At 38.7% G+C, this 24734-nt stretch overlaps 1 protein-coding gene and 1 non-coding gene across 2 annotated transcripts in view; one reads left to right on the top strand and one right to left on the bottom strand.

Annotated features, from left to right (window-relative positions):
• Positions 1-1573: 1573 nt before the first annotated feature.
• DDX10 (DEAD-box helicase 10) overlaps positions 1574-24734 on the bottom strand; it is a 332834-nt gene continuing 309673 nt past the window's right edge. Inside the window, exon 18 of the mRNA XM_036744864.1 lies at positions 1574-2228. Coding sequence (XP_036600759.1) covers positions 2048-2228 — 181 coding nt within the window. The 3' untranslated portion in view covers positions 1574-2047. The remainder of the gene's footprint in view (positions 2229-24734) is intronic.
• Positions 19501-19607, top strand: LOC118840473. The gene has a single exon (XR_005009665.1). It is a non-coding gene; the product is annotated as a U6 spliceosomal RNA (small nuclear RNA).

Below are 24734 nucleotides of genomic sequence, written 5' to 3' on the forward strand. Positions count from 1 at the left end.
ACCCTATCTCTTGACTCTGGACATTTTCTCTGACTGTCCCCCATGCCTTGAATGCTGTCCCTCCTCATTTCTATCTCCTGGCTTCCTTCCAGTCCAAGCCAAAATTCTACCTGCTACAGGAAGCTTTCCTATCCTTTCTCTTAAAAATAGTATTTTGTTTTTTCCAATTACATGTAATGATAGTTTTCAACATTCATTTTTTATAAGATTTTGAGTTCCAAATCTTTCTTCCTCCCTCTCTTTCCCTCCCCACTCCTCAAGACAGCAAGCAATCTGATAAAGAGTATACATGTGCAATCACGTGAAACATATTTCCAGTCATATTATGAAAGAAGAATTAGAAAAGGGAAAAATCATGAGAAAGAAAAAAAAAACAAAAAAGAGAAAATAGTATGCTTTGATCATAGTTCTTTCTTTGGATGTGGATAGCATTTTCCATCATGAGTCTTAGAGTTGTTTTTCTATCTCTATCCTTCTTAATGCTACTGTCTTCCCTCTGCTGTTTTTTTTTCCAATTTATCCTTTATGTATCTTGCATGTACCTAGTTGTTTGCATATTGTCTTCCTTATTAGTCCATGAGCTCCTTGAGAGTAGGACCTTTTTTTTTTTTTGCTTTTCTTTGCATCCCCAGCATTTAGCATAGTGCCTTGCTCATAGCTGATACTTAATAAATTCTAGGCTACAGCCTGACTACTCCAAACTTCTGAATTGCCCTTTGGAGGCTTTAAAACTCATTCAAATAAAAGGCCCTGTGTAAAGGGAATTCTTAATTCCAAATTCTGCCTCCAGGGCTGAATAAATGTGAACCACTTTAATTGTTATAGCCAAAAGTTACCTTCCTTTCTTATCCTCCCTGCAACTATTTTGTACACCTCTCATCCCCTATCATTAAATCTCTTATTCTAACATCTTCAAAGGCAAACTGTCACCTATCCTATATTCTTTGACAGCTTACAGGTGATAAAGCAACCCTTAAAAATTGTTCTGAGTTAATTAACATTAAACATCACTACTTACTTAACATGGGTTCAAAATCACTGTGCTTACTGTTATTTAAAATTATTGTTCAGGTAAAGCTGGATTGGGTGGGCATAAAAAGAGGTGATAAAATTATGATTAAATTCCTATCATAATGCAAATGATTCCTTTACTATCTAACTCTGTTTTCAAAAAATCACTTTGGGGACTTCAGCAAGGGGTTGTTTATAACCAACCCCAAAGTATTTTCATTTCATTTTGTTTCTCACTCCCCATCAACTTCTGGCTTCCTGCTTGGGCGTGAAGATGTCCCAGCTCGGGGCAAATCAACTGCAGTGACACTTTGGACAAGTGCATGGGAGTTAGAGAGGAGGCTTTAAAAGACATAATCTTCAGGTTCAGCACAAAGACAACTTCTCCGCGTTCTATAAAAGACAGTTGGCAGAACTGAAAATGCTACCCAAAGGAATAGTTGTTTTGAGAGGGCTAACTTGGGAAGATGAAAGACTCATTGGTTTAAGAATCTGTGAAGTGTCTTTGTCTTAGGAGCCTTCCCCTGTGGAAACTTTTAAATAAATGTGTCCAACAAAATGCAAACACAATTGTACTTTATTTAGTAAGAATTAACTTTATTGCTTACCATTATCTAGGGGGAAAAACATACACCACATTCTCTTAGGGTTGGTTCATTACAATGCTATATCTTTGGTAATATTAAGCCTATCAAAATTGACTATAACTTTGTCTAACAGTACTTAGAAATGTCTACATCTTCAGCAAGACTGAGACTTATGATCAAGTTTCAACAAAGAGTTTCACAACTCTAGAGAAAATGTGGAAAAGAAAACCTCCCCACCTATAAGACATGTAACTCACAGAACTCTCATGCTGATTCAAAGACTTCAAAGATCATCAAATATTTTGATGAGGGAAAAGAGATCTTCACCTAGAGTTACATATTTTGGCTACTATCTGGAGACAGGGGCTTTTGAGCATGGAATGTGTCCGTGTATGGAACCCTTATGCCACTGAATGCCCATGGCATCATGGTTATTAGAAAGGAAAGAATTAACTTTGACTTTTGAGCAGATGCAGCACTAGCTCTTCATCCTCTGCCAAAGAAAGGCCTGTATCCAGTGGTTCCACAGTTTCCCACTTGGCCTTTTTTGGCTCATGACTTGAAAGCATCTCTTCTTTATCAGCATTTCTGTAGTTCCTTTTCCTCATTCCTCCCATCTTCCTCATTTCACTGTTGGAAAGAAAAGCAATTATTATTTTAAATACCCAGCAAACAATCAGGACCATAATCATACTACCAAAAATTCCATTTTAAACAAGGAAAATATGACTAGTAGATAAAAGGGTAAATGTAGAATCAGAGAGGAACTATAACAAAAGGAGACAAAATCAAGTCAAATTCAGCAAGCATTAATAAGAGCCTATTCAATCAATGAACAAGAACCTATTTACGGCATCTGGGAAGTGTGCTAGGTGCTGGGTACAAAAGCATAAAGGAAACAGTCCCTGCCCTCATGGAGCTTACAGTCTACAGGGGGAGACTGTGTATACAGAGAAGGATGAATGAAATATATTAAATGAAAAGTAACTTTGCATGAGATGCACTAGCAGCTGAAGGATGAGGTGAGGTGGAATTAGGAAAGGCCTCATTAGAGAGTGGTATTTGAATTGAGTTTTGAAGGGAACTAGGGAGTTTTCAGAGGTGAACTAAATAAGAAGATGCATTCCAGGTATAAGGAAAAGGCTATGCAGAGGAATGAAAGTAAGAGGTGAAATGTCATGTATGAAAAACATGCAGACGGCTGGTTAGGCTGGAACAAGGAGTGTATAAAGGGGAGTAATATATAAGGTTTTAAAGGTAGTTTAGGAGAGGTTGTGAAGGGTTTTTAATTCCAAATAGAAATTTGTAATTGATCCTAGAGTCTTGTAGTAGAGTGGCATTCAAATTTATTAAACAGGGGATTGTTACTTTTGGAGCTATATAGAGGATGTACAGGAGAAGAAAGGACTTGAAGCAGGAGACTAATTGTGTACAGAATACAGAGTTAAGAATGCGGAAATATAAACAAGGGAATATTCTATATAGCTATGAACCTCCAGGTTACTGGATTTCAGGTAGGTAATCAATACTGCTACTGTCCAATATCTGTTCTATTTTTTAGTGCTAACAAATGCTGACGTTAAAACTTGAGAGATACTATACCTTAGATAAGTTGCCTGTCAGAAATGTTGGTTTCTTCACTTTGAAAATCTATATCTGAGATAACCAATGAGGATAAAAGTACTCCCCAGAAATAGGCCATAAAACCATGGTTAATTTAGGAGCTCCAAGGAGGTGGGAGGGACAGAGCTAGGATGGGTAAAGTAGCAGGAAAAAGTACCCCATTTCCTCTTGTAATGTTAATAGAATAAGAAGAACTTTCCTATACATTAATAGACCTATGTCACCTGTTTTGAACTCTGGCCCAGCTCATAGCTGTGATACAGCCTGAGTCACATGGAGCCTGAGGCACATGAAGCCCATGGTGGGAGGAGCATGGCCAATGGAAAAAAAGAATGAGAAGAGAGAGTGAGGCAGAGCTGAGGGAGAGAAGCTAGTGTCAGTGAGAGAGGGAGGAATTTTCCTGGGGGAATTTGTTTGTAGGGAGGCCTAACAGAAAGAACAGTTAAGATATTGGTGCTCCTTGGATTAGTGATGTGTAAAAAATTTTTTGTTACCATGGTAAATTTTGCTTTCTGGTATCTGAATAGATATTTTGGTTTTGTCTTAGCAAGAATGCTTAAGATATTGGTGCTTGGGGGGCGGAGCCAAGATGGCGGCTGGAAAGCAGGGATTAGCATGAGCTCCCCGCCAAGTCCCTCCAAAAACCTATAAAAAATGGCTCTGAACCAATTCTAGAACTGCAGAACCCAAAAAATAGCAGGAAGCAGGGCTCCAGCCCAGGACAGCCTGGATGGTGGCTGGGTGAGGTCTATCCCGCACGGAGCTGGGAGCCAAGCAGAGCCCAGCGTGAGCCAGACCAACCAGAACAGGAGCTGGGCGGAGCGGGCCCTAGCGCCCTGAATCAGTGAGCTGTGGCAGTTGCCAGACTTCTCAACCCACAAACACCAAAGACAACAGAGAAGGTTAGTGGCAAAAGCTGCTGGGGACAAGGTGACAGAGTTTGCGGTTCAGCCACCACCCCGGGGGCAGCAGAGGTGGGGCAGCTATAGAACTACAGCTCCAGTTGCTTCTGGCCCCAGGCCCACCTGGTGGGAGGAATTAAGTGGAGGATCAGAGCAGGATTGCAGAGACTGCTGAAGATCTGAGTCCAGTCTGGGTTGGGGGTTCTTGGGGAGGAGGAGTGCTGGTGTGGCAGAGCTGGTGCATCCCCTCAAGCTTGGAACGAAGTACTCTTTACTCTACAAGCAGTCATACCCTGCTGAAAAACTCAAGGTCAAGTAAGTTGGCTGGGAACATGGCCAGGCAGCGAAAACGCACCCAGATTCAGTCTCAGACTTTGGAATCTTTCTTTGGTGACAAAGAAGACCAAAACATACAGACAGAAGAAATCAACAAAGTCAAAGAGCCTACCACAAAAGCCTCCAAGAAAAACATGAACTGGTCCCAGGCCATGGAAGAGCTCAAAAAGGATTTGGAAAAGCAAGTTAGAGAAGTACAGGAAAAATTGGGAAGAGAAACGAGAAGGATGCAAGAAAACCATGAAAAACAAGTCAATGACTTGCTAAAGGAGACCCAAAAAAATAATGAAAAATATACTGACGAAAACAACACCTTAAAAAATAGACTAACGCAAATGGCAAAAGAGCTCCAAAAAGCCAATGAGGAGAAGAATGCCTTGAAAGGCAGAATCACCCAAATGGAAAAGGAGGTCCAAAAGACCACTGAAGAAAATGCCACCTTAAAAATTAGATTGGAACAAGTGGAAGCTAGTGACATTATGAGAAATCAAGATATTATAAAACAGAACCAAAGGAATGAAAAAATGGAAGACAATGTGAAATATTACATTGGAAAAACCACTGACCTGGAAAATACATCCAGGAGAGATAATTTAAAAATAATTGGACTACCTGAAAGCCATGATCAAGGAGAAAATACTGTGAGCAGCCAGAAAGAAACAATTTGAGTATTGTGGAAACACAATTAGAATAACCCAAGATCTAGCAGATTCTACATTAAGAGAATGAAGGGCTTGGAATACGATATTCTGGAGGTCAATGGAGCTAGGATTAAAACCAAGAATCACACACCCAGCAAAACCGAGTATCGTGCTCTAAGGCAAAATATGGACTTTCAATAAAATAGAGGACTTTCAAGCTTTCTCAGTGAAAAGACCAGAGCTGAATAGAAAATTTGACTTTCAAACACAAGAATCAAGAGAAGCATGAAAAGGTAATCAAGAAAAAGAACAAGAAAAAGAAATTGCAAGGGACTTACTAAAGTTGAACTGTTTGGTTACATGGAAAGATGATGTGTATGATTCATGAGACCTCAGTCTTAGGGTAGCTGAAGGGAATATGCACATATATATATATATACATATATATATATATACATATATATATATATACATATATATATATACATATATATGCGCGTGTATGTGTGTATGTGTATATATAAATATATATATATATATATATATATATATATATATATATATATATATATAGAGAGAGAGAGAGAGAGAGAGAGAGAGAGAGAGAGAGAGAGGGTACAGGGTAAGTTGAAGATGAAGGGATGATATCTAAAAGAAATAAAATTAAGGGATAGAGAAGAATATATTGAGAGAGGGAGAAAGGGAGAGATAGAATGGGATAAATTATATCACATAGAAGTGGCAAGAAAAAGCAGTTCTGTAGGAAGAGAAAGAAGGCAGGTGAGGGGGAATGAGTGAATCTTGCTCTCATCAGATTTGACCTGAGGAGGGAATACCATACACACTCAATTGGGTATCTTACCCCACAGGAAAGAAGGAGGAAGAAGATAAAAATGGGGGGATGATAGAAGGGAGGGCAGATGGGGGAGGAGGTAATCAAAAACAAACACTTTTGAAAAGGGACAGGGTCAAGGAAGAAAATTCAATAAAGGGGGATAGGTTAGAAGGAACAAAATATACTTAGTCTTTCACAACATGAGTATTGTGGAAGGGTTTTACATAATGATATGCATGTGGCCTATGTTGAACTGCTTGACTTCTTGGGGAGGGTGTGTGGGAAGGGAAGAGGGGAGAGAATTTGGAACTCAAAGTTTTTAAAAACAGATGTTCAAAAACAAAAAAAAAGTTTTTGCATGCAACTAGAAAAATAGATACACAGGCAATGGGGCACAGAAATTTATCTTGCCCTACAAGAAAGGAAAGGAAAAGGGCTGACTGGGGAACAGGGCAACCAGAATATACGCCATCTTGGAGTGGTGGGGGGAGGGTAGAAATGGAGAGAAAATTTGTAATTCAAACTCTTGTGAAAATCAATGCTGGAAACTAAATATATTAAACAAATTAAATTTAAAAAAAAGATGTTGGTGCTCTCAGGATTGGTGATATGTACAAACTTTTTTGTTACCATGGTAAATTTTGCTTTCTGGTGTCTGAATAAATATTTTGGTTTTGTCTTGGAGGAAGACAGTTAATTATGTTTTGCAATTCCATTCTGGAAATACGTCTGCATATTCATAGCAGCTGCTATGGGTATCGCATTGGAGTTACATTTAGCGATGCGGATGGGATCACAAAATATAAATTCTCTACTTGGAGATAGGAAGGCTCTAGGGAAGGAAATGGGTATCCCAGGATAGAAGGATTTACCTTATTCCTCCGAGGCATGAGAATGGGCTAAAAAGCACAGGACTTTGTGAAAACTGGGAACCAAGACTACAGAAGGGAGAACCCAGAGATTCAGAAAGATGTTTGCAAGGAATAGCAATAGAACTGGGGAAAGAAATGGCAGGGGTATGTAGAAGAGGACGGGAGTTGTTAACAAGTTACTGTATTATATGTAAAAGTAGAGACAAACTGTTGGAGGAAAAGGTTCCGGTGGAAAAGGAGTTAGCTGATTTGCATGAGAAGCTTTCTATGCTACAGCCTCAGAACTTTGCTTCAGAAGAGCAAGCTAGAAAGCATCAGGTGGTAGCAGAAATGACAACTGTGAGTTTAGCTCGGAAAAAGAAAAAAGAAAAGTTAACAAGAGGAAGGTGCATGCAACCCTTGCACATGTGGGGCCTGACTGGGACCCAGACACCTGGAAGGAAAACACAGGGGAGGAAGATGAAGCAAATTCAGATGAGGAGGCTTCTAGAATTGTGGAAGCTGGTCCAATACTACGAAGGAAGCAGGAGAACCAGGGGGGCCTGTATTGGCAATCAGGATGGGCTCTTAGCACTTATTCAACCAAGTGCCCCTGAAGAGTTTGGCCTTTGTTTCCTTGATTAAATTAGGAGTCTCTGATGACCTCCTTGCCTCAAGGGAAAGTCTAGTTTACATGGGTTTGAGTGACATGTTTGTGACATCAGAGGCTTTTAGCCCATGTGGGTTTAAGTCGAATTTCTGTGATGATTTTAGGTCACATGGGTGAGTCGCATGTGTGACTCACCTTTGACCCTGAACAAGATATATAAAACCAGAGACTGGCTTTCTTTTTTCGGAGCTCTGATCCATAGCAGGAGTGGCATGTGACTCTGACCCAGGCTACTGATGGTTCCTTGGTAACTATGAAATGTGTTTGGTCTGTTCATAAATGATGTTTGTAATTTGTTTGTGTTTACTCTGAGGTTCAGGGTGCTGGCTTTTTCCCCTGAACTAAGTGAATGACGTTTGTATGCTGAATTAAAGTAAATTGTTAACCCCTTAACACTGCTTTCCTTGGTATACCAGATCAAAAGAACCTAGGCTTGCAGTGTTCTGTGTGCTGGTTGTTGTTGGTTTTACACCCCCACAGCAGCTGCTAGCTGGATTGTTGAAACAGGGCCACACAGTGTTTAAGGAAGTAACTGAGGATTTTACTCAGCAGAAGGTCACAGAAATACTAAGTTGATTCACCCAAAAAATTGGAGAATCACTAGATTCTTGAATGGTGAGAATCTGTAACAAGGGGCTGGAAGAGTATGGACAGATAACATAAGATTGTTTGAAATTCATAGGTATTAGTCAGACTCCCTTTATACAACAAGCTTTTAGGGATATTCAAGGAGGTAACAATGGGAATAATTTGTTTGCTTTACCTGCCTAGGGATGCAATAAACAGTGTCCCACTGACTCTATGTGGCCTAGTGGACACAGACCCTGGTATTTGCTTAGAGACTGTACGAGAAAGTTAAAGGAAGAGGTAATGCAAAAAGCAATAATGATCAGAGATGCAGACACATATCGCAGCACTCCCTTAATGGTTCCTCATAGAAATATAATAGTGAAGACTGCTCCTCTCACTTATAAACACATAATTCTGACTCTACTATTGAGGAAATAGGGCACCCTCTTTCAGAGGTGCTGGATAAGATTTCACAAATAGGCGAATTAGGGGAATGGGGAAAAGATAAATTTCTTCAAGAGAAAAGAGCAAATAGCCAGCAGATTCAAAGTCAGAATAGAAGTAAGAACTACCCCTATAGATCCTTCTGAATCATCGTATCCAAGTCTGTGACACCTGCAGGGAGAATAAAGAAGTACATAGATGGGATTACAGACCTCATATCAGTTTAACCATATACTGGAAAAATGGATCAACTACTGTAACTAGGGCATTAATAGATACTGGGGCAGAAGCCTCTTTTATATATTGAAACCCTGATAAATTAAAACATGGAACCCCTATTACCATCACAAGACTGGGAGGGGCTGAAATACCGGCCAGACAAGTTAAAGTAATGACGAATATTAGGCAATTACTAAGAAAGAATATACAGTGGTAAATGTACCTGTTCCTGAATACATCATTGGGATAGATATATTGAGAGGTATGACTTTAAATTTGCCTGAGGGGAAATACCAATTTGCAGTAAGGAAGATAGGAATTAATGCAGTTCTAGTGGGTAAAGTAAAAATGGACCCAGTCACTTTACTTGAATCTTCTGAATTACTTAAAAGCAGTATCGTGTGCCATGTGGGCAAGATGAAATTACCAATACTATAAAGGAATACGATGAGGCAGGAGCCTTAGTCCCTACAACCACTCAATGGAATAATCCTGTCTGTCCAGTATGACAGTCAGATGGGATGTGGAGAATGACAGTGGACTACACACAACTGAATAAAGTGACTTCCTGCTTGTATGCTGCTGTTCCAGATATCATTACCTTAATAGAAAAGATCCAGAAATATGGTGGGACTTGGTATGCAGTTACTGATTTAGCCAATGTTTTCTTTACTATCCCAAAAGATTCTAAACAGCGGGACCAGTTTGCTTTCACTTGGCAGGGCAGGCAATATACTTTCACTAGCTTGTCACAAGGATATCTGCACAGCCCTACTATTTGTCATAGGATTGTGGCTGAGCATTTGGATGAATTAGAACTGCCTGGTATACAGCTTACTCACTACACAGATGACATTATGATACAGAGAAAAAATGAAGATGAGGTGGAGAAAAGTTTGATGCTTTTAATTGAACATATGAAAAGCAAAAGGTGGAAAGTTAACCCTGCAAAGGTTCAAGGACCAGCTCAAACAGTAAAATTCTTAGGCATACAATGGAATAAAGGGCTGCAAGAGATTCTCCCACAAGCATAACAAAAGATTCAGGATATTCCTATGACTACCAATAAGAAAGAAGCCCCAAAATTTATAGGATTATTTGGATACTGGAGACATCACATACCGCATTTAGGACAAATTCTGAAACCCTTATATAAGGTTAATAGGAAGAAATATGAATTTGATTGGGGATCTGAGCAGAGTAAAGCTTTTGAAGAAGCCAAGGCTGCTATACAGTTGGCCCTAGATTAAGCAAACAAACAAACAAAAAAGAATCCCAACATAAAGATCTATTATGGTGGCAGAGAAGCTGAAGACACAAACTCAGAAGAAGAGAACGGCCCTAAAACATCTCTAAGCAAAGCCTCAGAGAAAAAAAAGCTTGGGCACAAATTCAAGTAGAATTTTCAGAAGAAATGAAACAAGTTGGGTTTTTTTAAGGGGTTAAAAATTTAGACTTTATAAATAAAATTAGAGTGCTTGAGGAAAAATTGGAAAAGAAATGAGAAGTATGGAAGAAAAAAATTGGAAAGAAAATTAACAGCTTGGCACAAGAAGTACAAAATCTTGTTCAAGCAAAACACTCCCTGAAAATTAGAATGGACCAAACAGAAGGAACAACAAAAAGTCAAAAGGCTGGAAAAAAATAGAAAATAGTGTAAGATATTATGGCAAAAACCTGGAAAATAGGTTGGAGAGAAAAAAAAATTAAGATTCACTGGATTTTCTGAATTGCATGACAAAAAAAAATAACCTAAGCATCATATTAAAAAAAACAAAACAAAACAAAAAAACAAAACCTACCCTCTCTTAGAACCATAGGGCAAAGTGTAGAATCTACCAGGGACCTCCTAAAAGAAACCCCCAAATGAAAACTCACAGCAACATCAGAACCAAAATCCAGAGCTTCCACATCATCCACAAAGAAAGAATTCAAGTACTGAGGAGCCATAGTCAGGATCACACAAAATTAAGCAGCCACCAATATACAGAAGCAGAGAACTTGGAATATAATGCTCTGGAAAGCAAAGGATATAGGCTTATAGCCAAGAATAACTAAACCAGAAAAATTAGTACAATGGTATGGGGTGGGGGTGGGGAGAAGGAATGGACCTTTAATGAAATAGAAGACTTCTAAGAATTCCTGATGAAAAGATCAGATCTGAGGTGAAACTCCAAAGTTCAAACACAGGAATTAAGAGAAACATAAAAAGGTAAATATGAATAAACAGTGAAAAGGGATTAAATAATGATAAACTGCTTACATTCAAATAATACATAGAAAGAGTCTAATTAGACAAGGCTAGGGAGTGTCTTGTTATGTCCTGACGATCTTAAGAGAAGAACTGGAAAAGCACAGAAGAGGAATACATTGGTGAGACAGGTGGAAGGGAAAGGAAGGTTAGAGAACATTATATCATACAAAAAAAAAAAGACGTGTGGGTAGAGCAGCTCTCACTCTCATCTAAACTAGTGTGAGGGAGGGGAGAGAAAGAGAGAGAGAGAGAGAGAGAGAGAGAGAGAGAGAGAGAGAGAATTGGGTACAGAAAGACATTTCACTTAAGAGGTTAATAGGAAGGAAAGGGGAGAAGGAATAATTAGAGGGAAATCAGATTAAGGAATGGATTAGTCCTAAGTAAAACAAACTCTAACCAAGGCCATGAAAAAAATACTCATAACTCTTTCTGAAGTGGCAAAGAATGGGAATCTGAAGAGATGCTCATAAATTAGGGAATGGCTAAACAAATTTTAAATGTATATAAATGTGATGGAGTACTGTTGTTATACAGGAAATCATGAAGGGGATGGTTTCAGAGAAACCTGGGAAAACTTGTATGAATAAATGCAGAGTGAAACGAATAGGACAAGGAGAATAATTTATACATAGTAGAAGCAAATTATTTTGAAAGAATTAGGAAATCATATCAGCATAATGACCAACCACCATTCAAGAGGACAAAAGACAGTACCCACTTCCTGACAAAAAGGTAAAAGACTCAGAGTACAAAGTGAAACCTTTTTTTGGACATGATTAGTATGGAAATTTGTTTTTGCTTAACTAGATAAAGGTTTCTAACAGGTTTTGTTTTCTTTTGTTTTCAACTGAGGTAGGAAAGAGGGGATGAGAAGGTAGATTTTCGATGACTGGAAAAAAATATATAAGTTTTTTAAAAAGAGAGGATCAGGAAACAATTAACTTAAAAACAACAAGGGAAAACTGCAATATGAAAACCTCTAAGGATAAAAAACAACATCCCTCAAACTGGTATCACAAAGGCAGTTAATGATCATTTGCTATCAAGTAGTTTTGCAGATGCCAGTCCAACTTCAGTTGCCTAGGAATAAAAGTCTGTATTTGTCTGACAAAATTAATAAACACCTCCTTTATAAAAGAACTTGCATAAAATCTGACCACACAAAAATATTAAGAGAAAAAAAAAGCATTTCCTAGAAACAACAGTTATTATTCCAAAGAATGTTTTGATATAATTTTGTCACTCTTGAAGAACTCAAGGAAATTCAAAGGCAAAATAAATATACAATTAATCTATTCAGTCAATACTGTGTCCACTGCCTTTGCCTCCATGTACCCAATGTCTCCAGTCACAAAGAAAGCCATTCACTTTAAGGTGTTCTAGACTCAATATCTCTTCTTCTCAAAAGCATTTAATTGCATTTTTTAAATGATGTTGGCGGTGGGGGGGGGGGGGGGTTATTAGTAAGAGAATTTTTCCATTAGTAGACAGACCTTTCTCTTCTAAGGAATTCTTGCCCATAGTAGTATATGTAGAGATCACCAAGGAATATTCAAATTCCCAAACAACTGTGGTAATTTTGCACACCAGCAAGGTCATGCTTAAGATTCTGCAAGACACGTTTCAGCAATAATGTGAACTGAGAACTATTAGGAGAGCAGGCTGATTTGTGAAGAGGCAGAGGAACTGGGGACCAAACTGTTAACATTCAGTGTAGTATGCAGAAAGCAAAAGAATTCCAGAAAAACATCTACTCCTGCTTCAGTCACCACACTAAAGCCTTTGAATCTGTGGAACACAACAAAATATGGCAAGTCCTCAAGAGATGGGAATACCAGATCATCTTATTTGTCTCCTGAAGAACCTATATGTGGGACAAGAAGCAATAGTTAGGACTAACATGGAATTGGTTTATGACTGGAGGAGTATGACAAGGCTGTATATTGTCATTTATTTAACTTACATGCAGAGTACATCATGTGAAATGCCAGGCTGGATGAATCAAAAGCTGGAATTAAGTTTTTTGGAAGAAATAGCAACAATCACAGATATGCAGATGACACCACTCTGATGGCAGAAAGTGAAGAGGAATTAAGAAGTCTCTTGATGAGGCTAAAAGAGGAGAGGGTAAAAAGCTGGCTTGAAGCTTAACATCAAACTAACTAACTTGGAATCTGATCCCATCATGTCCTGGCAAATCAAGGGAGAAGAAATAGAAGCAGTGTCAGATTTTATATTCTTGGGCTCAAAGATCACTGCATAGGGCAACTGCATTCATGAAATTAAAAGATGCTTGCTCCTTGGAAGAAAAGCTATGGCAAATCTGGACAACATACTGAAAAGCAGAGATATCACCTTGCCAACCAAAGTCCACATAGTCAAATCTATGGTTTTTCCAGTAGCATTGTATGGCAATGAGAGTTGGACTATAAAGAAAGCTGAGTGCCACAGAATTGACGCTTTTGAATTGTGGTACTGGAGAAGACTTTTGAGAGTCCCTTGGACAGCAAGGGGATCAAATCAGTCAATTTTAAAGAAATCAATTCAGGCTATTCACTGGAAGGTCAAATACTGAAGCTGAAGCTTAAATACTTTGGCCACATAAAGAGACGATGGGACTCACTGGAAAAGATCCTGCTGCTGGGAAAGATTGAAAGCAAAAGGAAAATGGGGGTGGCAGAGGATGAGATGGATAGGTGGTATCACAGAAACAACGAACATGAACTTGGATAGACTTTGAGAGATGGAGGATGACAGAAGAACCTGGCATGTTATGGTCCATGGGGTCATGAAGAGTTGGATGTTACTGAACGACTGAACAATAATACCTTCTTCTCCTTAAGAAAAAAATAAATGATTTCCAAATCTGGCTCTAATCACCTAGACTGACATAAATCCATTCATGCAGTAAACCGATGGCAGCCTGACCTCTCCAAGTTCCTTGGTTGGAACAGACAATCTCTGGGGTCCCTTCTACTTCTCGGAACCTGTAATTTTTACATGTGTACTTTTAATTTTTTTTATGACATGTGCTCTTTCCTGGAATAGCAACATTCTATTTATGCCACAGGAAATGCTGTATTTGTATATAAATTAAATAAATGGAAATAATCTTCTACAAGTCTTTTCAGAAACTGTCTAATGGTATCATCCACTGAAATGGTGATATAATGTTAAAATTATATTCACTGCAGGGAATAGATGACTCAGATAATAGAAAAACACAAAAATGCATATAAATAAATTATTTCCACAACTAGCAGATTCATCATTTAGCATGGTATGTAGTTTAAATTACATAAGAGATATTACATGTGACCTAATCCAACCACTGTCTCTTAAAGGACAGCCCTTCTACAATATCCCTATAAACGTAATTTATCACCTGGTAGAACAGTTCAAGCGATGAAGCTTCCTAGCCTAGAAACTCTGGGGTCAGCTAGGTGGCACAGTAGATAGTGCACTGGACCTGCAGTCAAGAACAACAGAGTTTAAAACCAGCTTCAGTCACTAGCTGAGTGACCCTGAATGAGTCACTTTACTCAGGTTGTCTCAGTTTACTCATCCGTAAAATGAGCTGGAGAAGGAAATGGCAAGCCACTCCAGTACCTTTGCCAAGAAAACCCCAAATGAGGTCACAAAGAGTCAGATAGGACTGAAATGACTAAACAACAACAACAACAAAAAAAACCATAGAAATACAGCTTGAGTGTCATACTCTTATTCAATGTGTTTCCTGATGATCCCCCAAGTTGGTAAGAACTCTTCTCCCCTCATGCACACCTTGAAAAAAAGTCTTTTGTTCTCTGGGTAAAAGATCCTCAGTTCTTTAACTCTTGCTTCATATGGCACAATTTCAAATTCCCTCACCATTTTGGTTACCCTCTTTTGTTGGTCCTTCAGTCTGTAAATGCCTCTCTTAAAGATGCCTAGCTAAAATTTTTACAATACTCCAGTTATGATCTGATCAGTAGGGTTACCTCCCTTAAGACTTCGTTAGCATTTGACTCATATAGAGTTATACTCATTCCAAAGCAATTCAAGTGAAAACTATTAAGAATAATCCCTCCCCCCACCCTAAGATACTATAATTCTATGGCTAATTTATCCCTATTAGATTGCACCATATTGGTTTCTGCCTATTGACACAGTTTTGGATTCTATCCTTCAAAGCATTAAACATTTCCATAATACAAAAACCCAATAAGCATACCTCCTATATCTTCACCCAAATCACTGACAAAAATGTTGAGCAGGACAGAATGAAAGATAGAACCTTGTGGCATACAATGAAAGACCTGCCCCCAGGGCTAATACTAATCAACTGATTATCACTTTCTGGATCTGGTTGTTCAAGTTAGTTATGAGTCTGCCTAATTATATCACTATCCGGTCCACATTTATATATATTTACAAGATATCATGACAGACTGCATCAAATGCTCTTGCAAAAATCCAGATACATTTTCTCTATTTAAGTCCCCTAGCAGTAACTAACAGAGATACCTTGGTTAGTCAGGACTTCTTTTATGGAACCCCCACTGCCTCCTAGAAATCATCATTTCCTTTCCAAGTTCTCACAAAGCCGAAGCCAAGATGGCGGCTGGAAAGCTGGGACCTGCTTAAGCTCTCCCCCAAATCCCTCCAAACACCTATAAAAAAATGGCTATGAACAAATTCTAGAGCTGCGGAACCCACGAAATAGCAGAGGGAAACAGGTCTCCAGCCCAGGACAGCCTGGATGGTTGTTGGGAAGGGTTTATCGAATGGTGCTAAGAGCAGAGTGCAGCCCAGAGTGGGAAAAACCAAGACCAACCAGACTGGGAGTCAGGTGGAGAAGGCCTGAGGGCCATGAATCATTGAGCTGCGGCAGTTACCAGACTTCTCAACCCAGAAATGCCAAAGACCATGGAGCAGGTTGGTGGCAAAACTGCCGAATCTGTGTGAGAGCAGTCTGGCCCCAGCCCTGGGGGTAGCAGAGGTGGCGTGGTAGTGGTGGCAGCAGCAGCAGGAAGCGCCTGAAGCTGCTTCCAGAGCTCCAGGGTCAGCTGCTTCCGGAATCCCTGGCTCATAGGGTGGGGGGAATCAAGCGGCGGACTGGAGCAGGTGTGCAAGGAATGCTTTGCGGGCACAGAGGAAGGTTCACTTGCTTTGCCCTGTTTGGGTCTGGGTTGCAATCCTGGTTGGAGCTTCTTGGGGTAGGAAGAGTGCTGCTGTGGCAGAGTTTGTGGTGACAGTGGAGTAGAAGTAGCTCTGAAAACAGCAGCGCTTGGCCCCTAAAGCTTGGGACGAAGTACTCTCTACTCTGCAAGCAGTCATACCCTGACAAAAAGCTCAAGGGTCAAGTAGGTGGCTGGGAATATGAACAGGCAGCAAAAATGGACTCAGACTATAGAATCTTTTTTGGTAACAAAGAAGATGAAAACATACAGCCAGAAGAAATCAACAAAGTCAAAGAGCCCACACCAAAAGCTTCCAAGAAAAATATGAGAAACTGGTCTCAGGCCATGGAAGAACTCAAAAAGGAACTGGAAAAGCAAGTAAGAGAAGCAGGGGAAAAATTGGGAAGAGAAATGAGAGTGATGCAAGAAAACCATGAAGACCAAATCAATGATTTGCTAAAGGAAACCCAAAAAAAATACTGAAGAAAATAACACCTTGAAAAATAGACTAACCCAAATGGCAAAAGAGCTCCAAAAAGCCAATGAGGAGAAGAATGCCTTGAAAGGCAGAATTAGCCAAATGCAAAAGGAGGTCCAAAAGACCACTGAAGAAAACACCACCTTAAAAATTAGACTGGAGCAAGTGGAAGTTAGTAACTTTATGAGAAATCAAGATATTATAAAACAGAATCAAAGGAATAAAAAAATGGAAGACAATGTGAAATATCTCATTGGAAAAACCACTGACCTGGAGAATAAATCCAGGAGAGATAACTTAAAAATTATTGGACTACCTGAAAGCCATGATCAAAAAAAGAGCCTAGACATCAATTTTCAAGAAATTACCAAGGAGAACTGCCCTGATATTCTAGAGCCGGAGGGTAAAATAGAAATTGAAAGAATTCACCGATCACCTCCAGAAAAAGATCCCCAAAAGAAAACTCCTAGGAATATTGTTGCCAAATTCCACAGCTCCCAGGTTAAGCAGAAAATACTGCAAGCAGCTAGAAAGAAACAATTTGAGTATTGTGGAAACACAATCAGGATAACACAAGATCTAGCAGCTTCTACATTAAGGGATCAAAGGGCTTGGAATATGACATTCCAGAGGTCAAAGGAGCTAGGATTAAAACCAACAATCACCTACGCAGCAAAACTGAGTATAATGATCCACGGCAAAATATGGACTTTCAATAAAAGAGAGGCCTTTCAAGCTTTCTCAGTGAAAAGACCAGAGCTGAATAGAAAATTTGACTTTCAAACACAAGAATCAAGAGAAACATGAAAAGGTAATCAGGAAAGAGAAATCATAAGGGACTTACTAAAGTTGAATTATTTTGTTTGCATATCTACATGGAAAGATGATATGTGTAATTCATGAGACAATTCTCAATATTAGGATAGTTGAAGGGAATATACATATATACAGACAGAGGGGACAGGGTGAGTTGAATATGAAGGGATGCTATCTAAAAAATGAAATAAAATTAAGGGGTGAGAGAAGAATATATTGAGAGAGGGAGAAGGGGAGAGATAGAGTGGGGTAAATTATCTCACACAAAAATGGCAAGAAAAAGCAGTTCTGTTGGAAGGGAGGAGGGAAAAGGTGACGGGGAATGAGTGAATCTTGCTCTCATCGGACTTGACTTAAAGTGGGAATAACATACACACTCAATTGGGTATCTTACCCTACAGGAAAGTAGGAGGAAGGGGATAAAAAGGGGGGGATGATAGAAGGGAGGGAAGATAGGGGGAAGAAGCAATCAAAAGCAAACACTTTTGAAATGGGACAGGGTCAAGGGAGAAAACTGAATAAAGGGGGACAGGATAGGATGGAGGGAAATATAGTTAGTCTTTCACAACATGATTGTTATGGAAGTGTTTTGCACAATGATACATGTGTGGCCTATGTTGAACTGCTTGCCTTCTTAGGGAGGGTGGGTGGGAAGCAAAGAGGGGAGAGAATTTGGAATTCAAAGTTTTAAAAGCAGATGCTCAAAAAAAAAGTTGTTTTTGCATGCAACTGGGAAATAAGATACAAAGGCAATGGGAAGTATAAATCTATCCTGCCCTACAAGAAAGTAAGGGGAAAGGAGATGGGGCAGGGGAGAGTGGGGTGACAGAAGGGAGGGCTGACTGGGGAATGGGGCAATCAGAATATATGCCATCTTGGAGTGGGCAGGAGGGTAGAAAGGGGGGAAAAGTTGTAACTAAAAATCTTGTGGAAATCAATGAAAGACTTTAAAAAAAAAGAAAGAAAAAGTTCTCACAAAGCTTCAGTTAAATAAACCATCAGTGAATTTTTTAAAAGATATATATCAGAGTCATAAGTATAAAATTTATCCCCTTCTCTTTTGAGCAATTGTAATATCAATTAAGTTGGGGCTTTCTTACTGTTTTAAAATGATTAATTAAGTGTCTTTGAGTCTTACTAGGTGCTAAGCCCCAGGCCCAAACCCCTAATTACTAGGTGCTAAGCCTGTGTGGGTATGAAGCTTCCAGGGTCCTAAGGGGAGGTGCTAACTCCAGAGCCAATCACAGCAGCCTAAGTTCTAGTCATTCAGATGAAGTTTGATGACGTCTGAAAAGGTATAAGAAGAGAAGACAGAGCTATTTGTGCAGAGTTCTCACTCTTGGTGGCACTCTGATGTGGAGACTCCAGGCAGCTGTAGTTAAGAGCCCTCTGGCTTGCCCAGATGTCCAGACTTGGTTTTCTTGGTAACTATGAATTGTATTTGGTATGTTTATAATTTGTTTGTATTTGCTCTGAGGTTCAGGGTGCTGGCTTTTCCCCCTGAACTAAGTGAGTGATATTTGTATGCAGAATTAAAGTAAGCTTGTTAACCCCTTAACGTTGCTTTCCTTAGTAAAGCAGATCAAAAGAACCTGGGCTTTTGCAGCATGCTGGTGGCATGCTTGTTGTTGGGCTTGTGTTGGTCTTTCACCCCCACAACAGCTGCTAGCCAGATTGCTGAAACAGCAATGGAACACTTTTCTTCTGTTCTAGCATCTCTCTACTGCTATAAGATTCTTCAGAGATTACCAGTAATAATTCAGTAATTGCACACTTCAAGATCTTTCACTTCATTTCAATCAATAACCACTGTATTTCGTCCAGAAGGTAATTTTGGGAGGCTAAAATCACCGAATTCATTTAAAGAAACAAAGTGCTCTCTTACTCTCTCTTCATTTATCCCAGGCTTCAATTCTTCCTGTTTATTTTACCCTTCCCAATTTGAAGAGCATTCTCTAACGACTAAAACAACAAAATTTAAATAGGATAGAATGGTTTTGCTTTCTCTCTGGTATCTGTTAATATTATACTCCATTTACCATGAAGCATTGGGTCTTTTGTTTTTCATGTCCTGAACATGGTTTTTAAAAAAATGTCCTTAGTGCTTGCTTAGGCAGCACATATATTAAAACTGGAACAATACAAAGATGATTAGCATGGCCCCTGTGCAAGGATGACATGCAAATTCCTGAAGTGTGCCATATTTTTAGGGGCAGCTGGGTGGTGCAGTGAGTAGAGCACCAGCCCTGGAGTCAGGAGTACCTGAGTTCAAATCCAGCCTTAGACACTTGCCACACTTACTAGCTGTGTGACCTTGGGCAAGTCACTTATCCCCAATTGCCCTGCCTTCCCCCCTCCAAAAAAAATGTCCTTAGTATTTTTCATGATTGAGCTTAAGTTGGGGTTTATTATTTTTGACACTATTCTTATGGTTCTGCAATACTCTTCTTTCTCCTTCCACCTTTTGTACTCATCCTTTAAAAATCTAAATTTATTAATACACTGGTAAAAATAAATTTAGTATGCATTAGTCATATTGGTCTTTTTTGGTTACCTCCAACTTTTATCACCAGGATCACTCCAGACTATGTCATAAGAATATTGTTTTTTAAAATATCATGAGCTCCCTCATCTCCTATCCTTTGTGTGTCAAAAATCCATCTAGTGAGGTAGATGGCACAGTGGATAGTGTGCTGGTCCTGGAGAGAGGAAAACCTGAATTCAAATCTGGCCTCAGACACTTACTAGGTGCCTGATTCTCAAAAAGTCACTCAACCTCTGTCTCAGTTTTCTCTTCTATAAAATAGGCATAGGTTATTGTAAAGATAAAATGACATATTTTTTGCAAAGCACTTTGCAAACCTCAAAGTTCAACAGAAATGCTAGTTGTTATCACTATTACTATTAACTATTATTTTCTTACCTTCTTTTGCACTAGACCAACAAAATCAATTATGCTCTTATGCTTTTCTTTTGTCTCCTCAAAGGTCCTACTCCATTTAGCATTCCTCCTCTCTCTCACTGTCAATTTTTATTTTTCCTTCTCTTTTATCCTTTACTTCTAATCTACTTCATTCCCTTTCCTTTCCACTCATACTGCCACTACCCTGGAATAGGTCCTCAAAATCTCTTACCTGGACTACTTAATAGCTTTCTACCTGTGTCCATTTCTGTATCTATAGTCTGTCTCCTTGCCAATCTACCCTTAAATAGCTGCCCAAATCATTGTCCTAATACCTTAGCCTGCCACGTAAGGTCCTGGATAGTTTGCCTCCAAATTCCCTTTGTAGTCTTATTTCATACTATTCCCTTGTACCCTACCAGCCATCCAAACTTGTCTACTAGATACTACCTAATGTTGTTTTGTCCTTTCCCACATCTATGCATCTAACTAGGCTATTCTCCCATGCCTGAAACATGCATTCTTCTCCTCAACTCCCCTTTCTCTTCCTTTAAGACTAAGCTCAAGTGCTACCTCTTCCATGAAGTCTTCCTTGATTCCCTAAGCTAACAATGATTTCTTCCTCCAAGTTTTCCTAGAGTATTTTGTCTAAATCTTTCTTTTGCCTGAATCACATTCTATCCAGTATTATTTGTATGTAGGTCATATCACTTCTATTAGACTGTAATTTCTCTGCCTTTCCCATACTTCTATTCTCCATCTTGTTTAATCTAGGGACTTGCAACCCAATAGGTTCTTACTAATTCTTTTTTTAATTCAAAAACCATCTGACCTGTTTTCCTTTTTGGGGAGGCAGCATAGCAAGGTATACTTAAAATCAGGAAAATCAGTGCTTATAAGCACAAACACTTATACCTAGGGTAAATCACATAACCTCTCTCAGCCTCAGTTTCTTCATCTGCAAAATGGAAAAATAATAGCACCTACCTCACAAGGTGAGGATCAAATGAGACAGCACATGTAAAATACTTTGTTAACCTTGAAAAAGCACTACATGTTATTATAATCTTAAGTATCTAATTTGGTTTTCCTTATTTTTTTTTAAATTTTAAAATATTTTTCAAAGTCGAAGGTAAAATTTAATAACATACAAAATTTCCTTCCTCGGCTATTATGCAATCTAAAGTGAGATGGTCCATTCCTCCCAAGGTTTCCCTTTTTAGCCTAAAGTAGGAGTCCCCAATTTCTTTCTTTACTTTCTGAAACACGAAATTGTTGTTGGTAAAACAAGTCAATAATTTTATCAGATGTGTATTTAATAGAATGAGACTTTTGGTAGGTTCCAAGATAGTTTAAACCCTCCATCGTTACTATATTTCGCCTCTATGACAGTTTTATGATTTTTATCAAGAATTAGCTGTATATTCCATTTGCCTGAGTAGTATGTAAATATTCCCACAATGTCACTTCTGTTTGTCTCTCCTTTTACATTTACCTATATGCTCTCCTTGCCAGTGTGTCCATCCCTGCGTTTCTAGAATTTCATGTAGGTATATATCTTCTAGACAACAGTGCTTCAATTCTGCAGTATCATACATATTTTCTTTGAGCACAAAATATTCTTCTATTGTCATCCCAAGAAGCCACATAGTATTTATTGTTGAGAAAAGTGCTTTGAAAAAACATAAAGTACTTTCTAAAGAGGGATACTACTGTGCCTTAACAATTAGACTGTAAGCCTGCATTTACCTCCTTGTGTTAATATTTCAAGTTTAGCTTGCTTATTGTTTTATTCTTAAGCCAGTATTCTGTATGTTGGTATATGGACATGAGGTCCCAAAAAGTATTCCTAATTCTTTTCCTAGTTAATTTCCACCTGTGAATTTCTAGGTTAACTATTTTTCTTCTTTCTATAGAATGCCTACCTCTCTCCTGAGTATCTGATTTTTATAGTTTTAGCTAGGCACTCCTCTACTGCAGTGTTTGGTTTAAAGTTCTTTTAACCAGTGTGGCAAATCTCTTGTCAGAGAGCTCTCTCTGAAATGAGCTATCTCTTTCTAGGGCCTATCATTTTAGTATCTTAAACAATGAGTCAGGAAACCAAACAGTGTTCATTAGCACCATCACTTTAGCCAGCTGTTAGCTTCACATCTCCTCCTGTCTCTTCCAAAATTTCAGTCACAAAACCACAGAATTCCAGAGTGATAAAGAATCTCAGCTATAACCTAGTCTAACAAATATATGAATTCTAAGTTCTTCCTGACAAGTGACAATCCAACTTTTTCTTAAAGAGCATCAATAAAGGCAAACCTCATGAGGCAGCTCACTCCATTTTTAGATAGTTCTAATTATTATGAGGCTTTTTCATAGATAAAGACAAAAAATCTGTGTCTGCAACTTCAACCTATGACTTCCTCGTTCTGCCCACAGAACCCCCCCAAAACAAATTGAATCCTTCTTCCATATGAAAGTCTTTTAAACAGTTGAGAGAACTCTTTCTGCTCCCACCCACATCCCTTACTATGTTCTTTTTTAACCTTCATATGGGAGAAAAGGTGAATCCCACTTACACCCAAGTTCTTCAATTTCTTAACAGGTATTCAGAAGTCATTAGATAAAAATTTCATGTTTTATAGTCTAAAATCTGTAGATTTCAGTCATTCTGACAAGAAATTAGTACAAGTGATTAGCATTTCTTACTACAGAGGTGATTGGCAGTCAGTAGATTTGATGGATTTTGGCAGGGTATTTAGTCACATACTAACATACTCCATGAAAACAGTATATCACTCTATTAATCATATTAGGTCTTCATGCAGCCCATCTCTTTTGTGAAGAGTCACCAAGCACCAAGAAGCTTCTTCCTCCTAGGGCCAGTAACATAATTTGCCAGCATCTGCAGGGCTTCATCATTACCCCTTGGATTCTTGAATATTGTTTACTCTTCAGCAAGTCAATATCGATCTTGCATGTGAAGAACATTATACCTCCTGTATAGCTTTAGTATTTCATGTTTCCTTCTCATTTCTCTTCTCCTGCTATAGTCCTTCACTTGGTTTTGAATCATTTTTATCTCTTCAGAACCATTTTCTTCCTGGCTTCCTTCATGGATTATTTCCCTCTATTTAGAATTTCTTCATTTTTGCTAATAAACCAGAAGGTACAGATACTTTCTCAAGACTTGTCACCTTGTCCTCAGGCAGGAAGATTAATCTAGATTCATAACACTCTTAGATGGTGAGTGCTTCCTGGCAGAAAGACAAATATAGCACAGACCATACAAATCACTTTAACAGTTCCCTTGGTTTCCTTCTAGACTTGACATGGAAATGCAGTTCTTTATAATTTCTCCTGGGAAAAGTCTCATAAACGGTATCTTGGCTTAAACCATCATGGGGCAGGGGGTAGGGCGGGGAGGAGGATCCTGGGAAGACTGTCTTTAAGGTAGCCTGTTATTCCTTATTAATGTCTGTAAATCAGCTCAAGCAATATCAATTAAGACTATGTAGCCAATTCAGTATCCTTAAAGCAATCACTGGATACAACAAACAGAGGCACATATATGAAAATATTTCACTAATTTGTTTTGTTGGGTTGGTTCATCTACTCCTGGGTTCCTGGTGTGGAAGAGCGGAGGAAAGGTTCTGGTAAGGAAATCTTTAGTTGACCTCTCTTTTCTTCCTTTCTGCTAAAATGCTCAGCTATTACTCACAATTAACACTACTTTGTCAGCTAGGTTATCCCAATCTCCTTAAGCAATAAGCAAACAATGAGAATTATAAATATGCATATATTTCCCAATCTGTTTAGAGCTTGGCTCTGAGTAAGTCTTTGTACATTTTGCAAAGGTACCTACAAAACAATCTGTTTACCTAATTAGTCAGCAACAGTATGAGTGATTCTATAGGTAATTCATTAGAAAGATGATAATACAGGTAAACTAAGAAGGCAGTTACCGTGCAGGATACCAATATATTACTACAACCTCATTTTTTCAGTGAAGGCCTCTTCCAATTGGGCCAGCACCAAAAAGCCTCTATTTTATTTATAGCCTAGTAAATTTGGTTGGGAGAATTTGGACTCCATCTATTTAATGTTCACTGAAAACTTTATACCAATAACTCTCTTGGCACCATTTTATGACATAAAACTGCATGCTTAAGAAAACTTTGTTCCTTTTCTGTCTTTTGTTAAGGGCACAAAATGACAGTTCTAATATTAACACCTATTCCTTTTAATTTTATTAAATGCAGCATCAACAGGATCCATTTAATGAGGACCTACCTTCTAATGTTCATAACAGTGAGTCAATCACCTAATTCCTAACTTATGGCCTATTAGATTTGATTTGAAAGGCTCTCTCTCTTTGGCCTCTCAGGGACCATAGCAATACTTTAAAGCAACAGTTCCCAAAGTGAGTTGTGAACTACTTC

This window comes from Trichosurus vulpecula, chromosome 2, assembly GCF_011100635.1.
Source record: "Trichosurus vulpecula isolate mTriVul1 chromosome 2, mTriVul1.pri, whole genome shotgun sequence".
Classification (NCBI taxonomy): Eukaryota; Metazoa; Chordata; class Mammalia; order Diprotodontia; family Phalangeridae; genus Trichosurus; species Trichosurus vulpecula.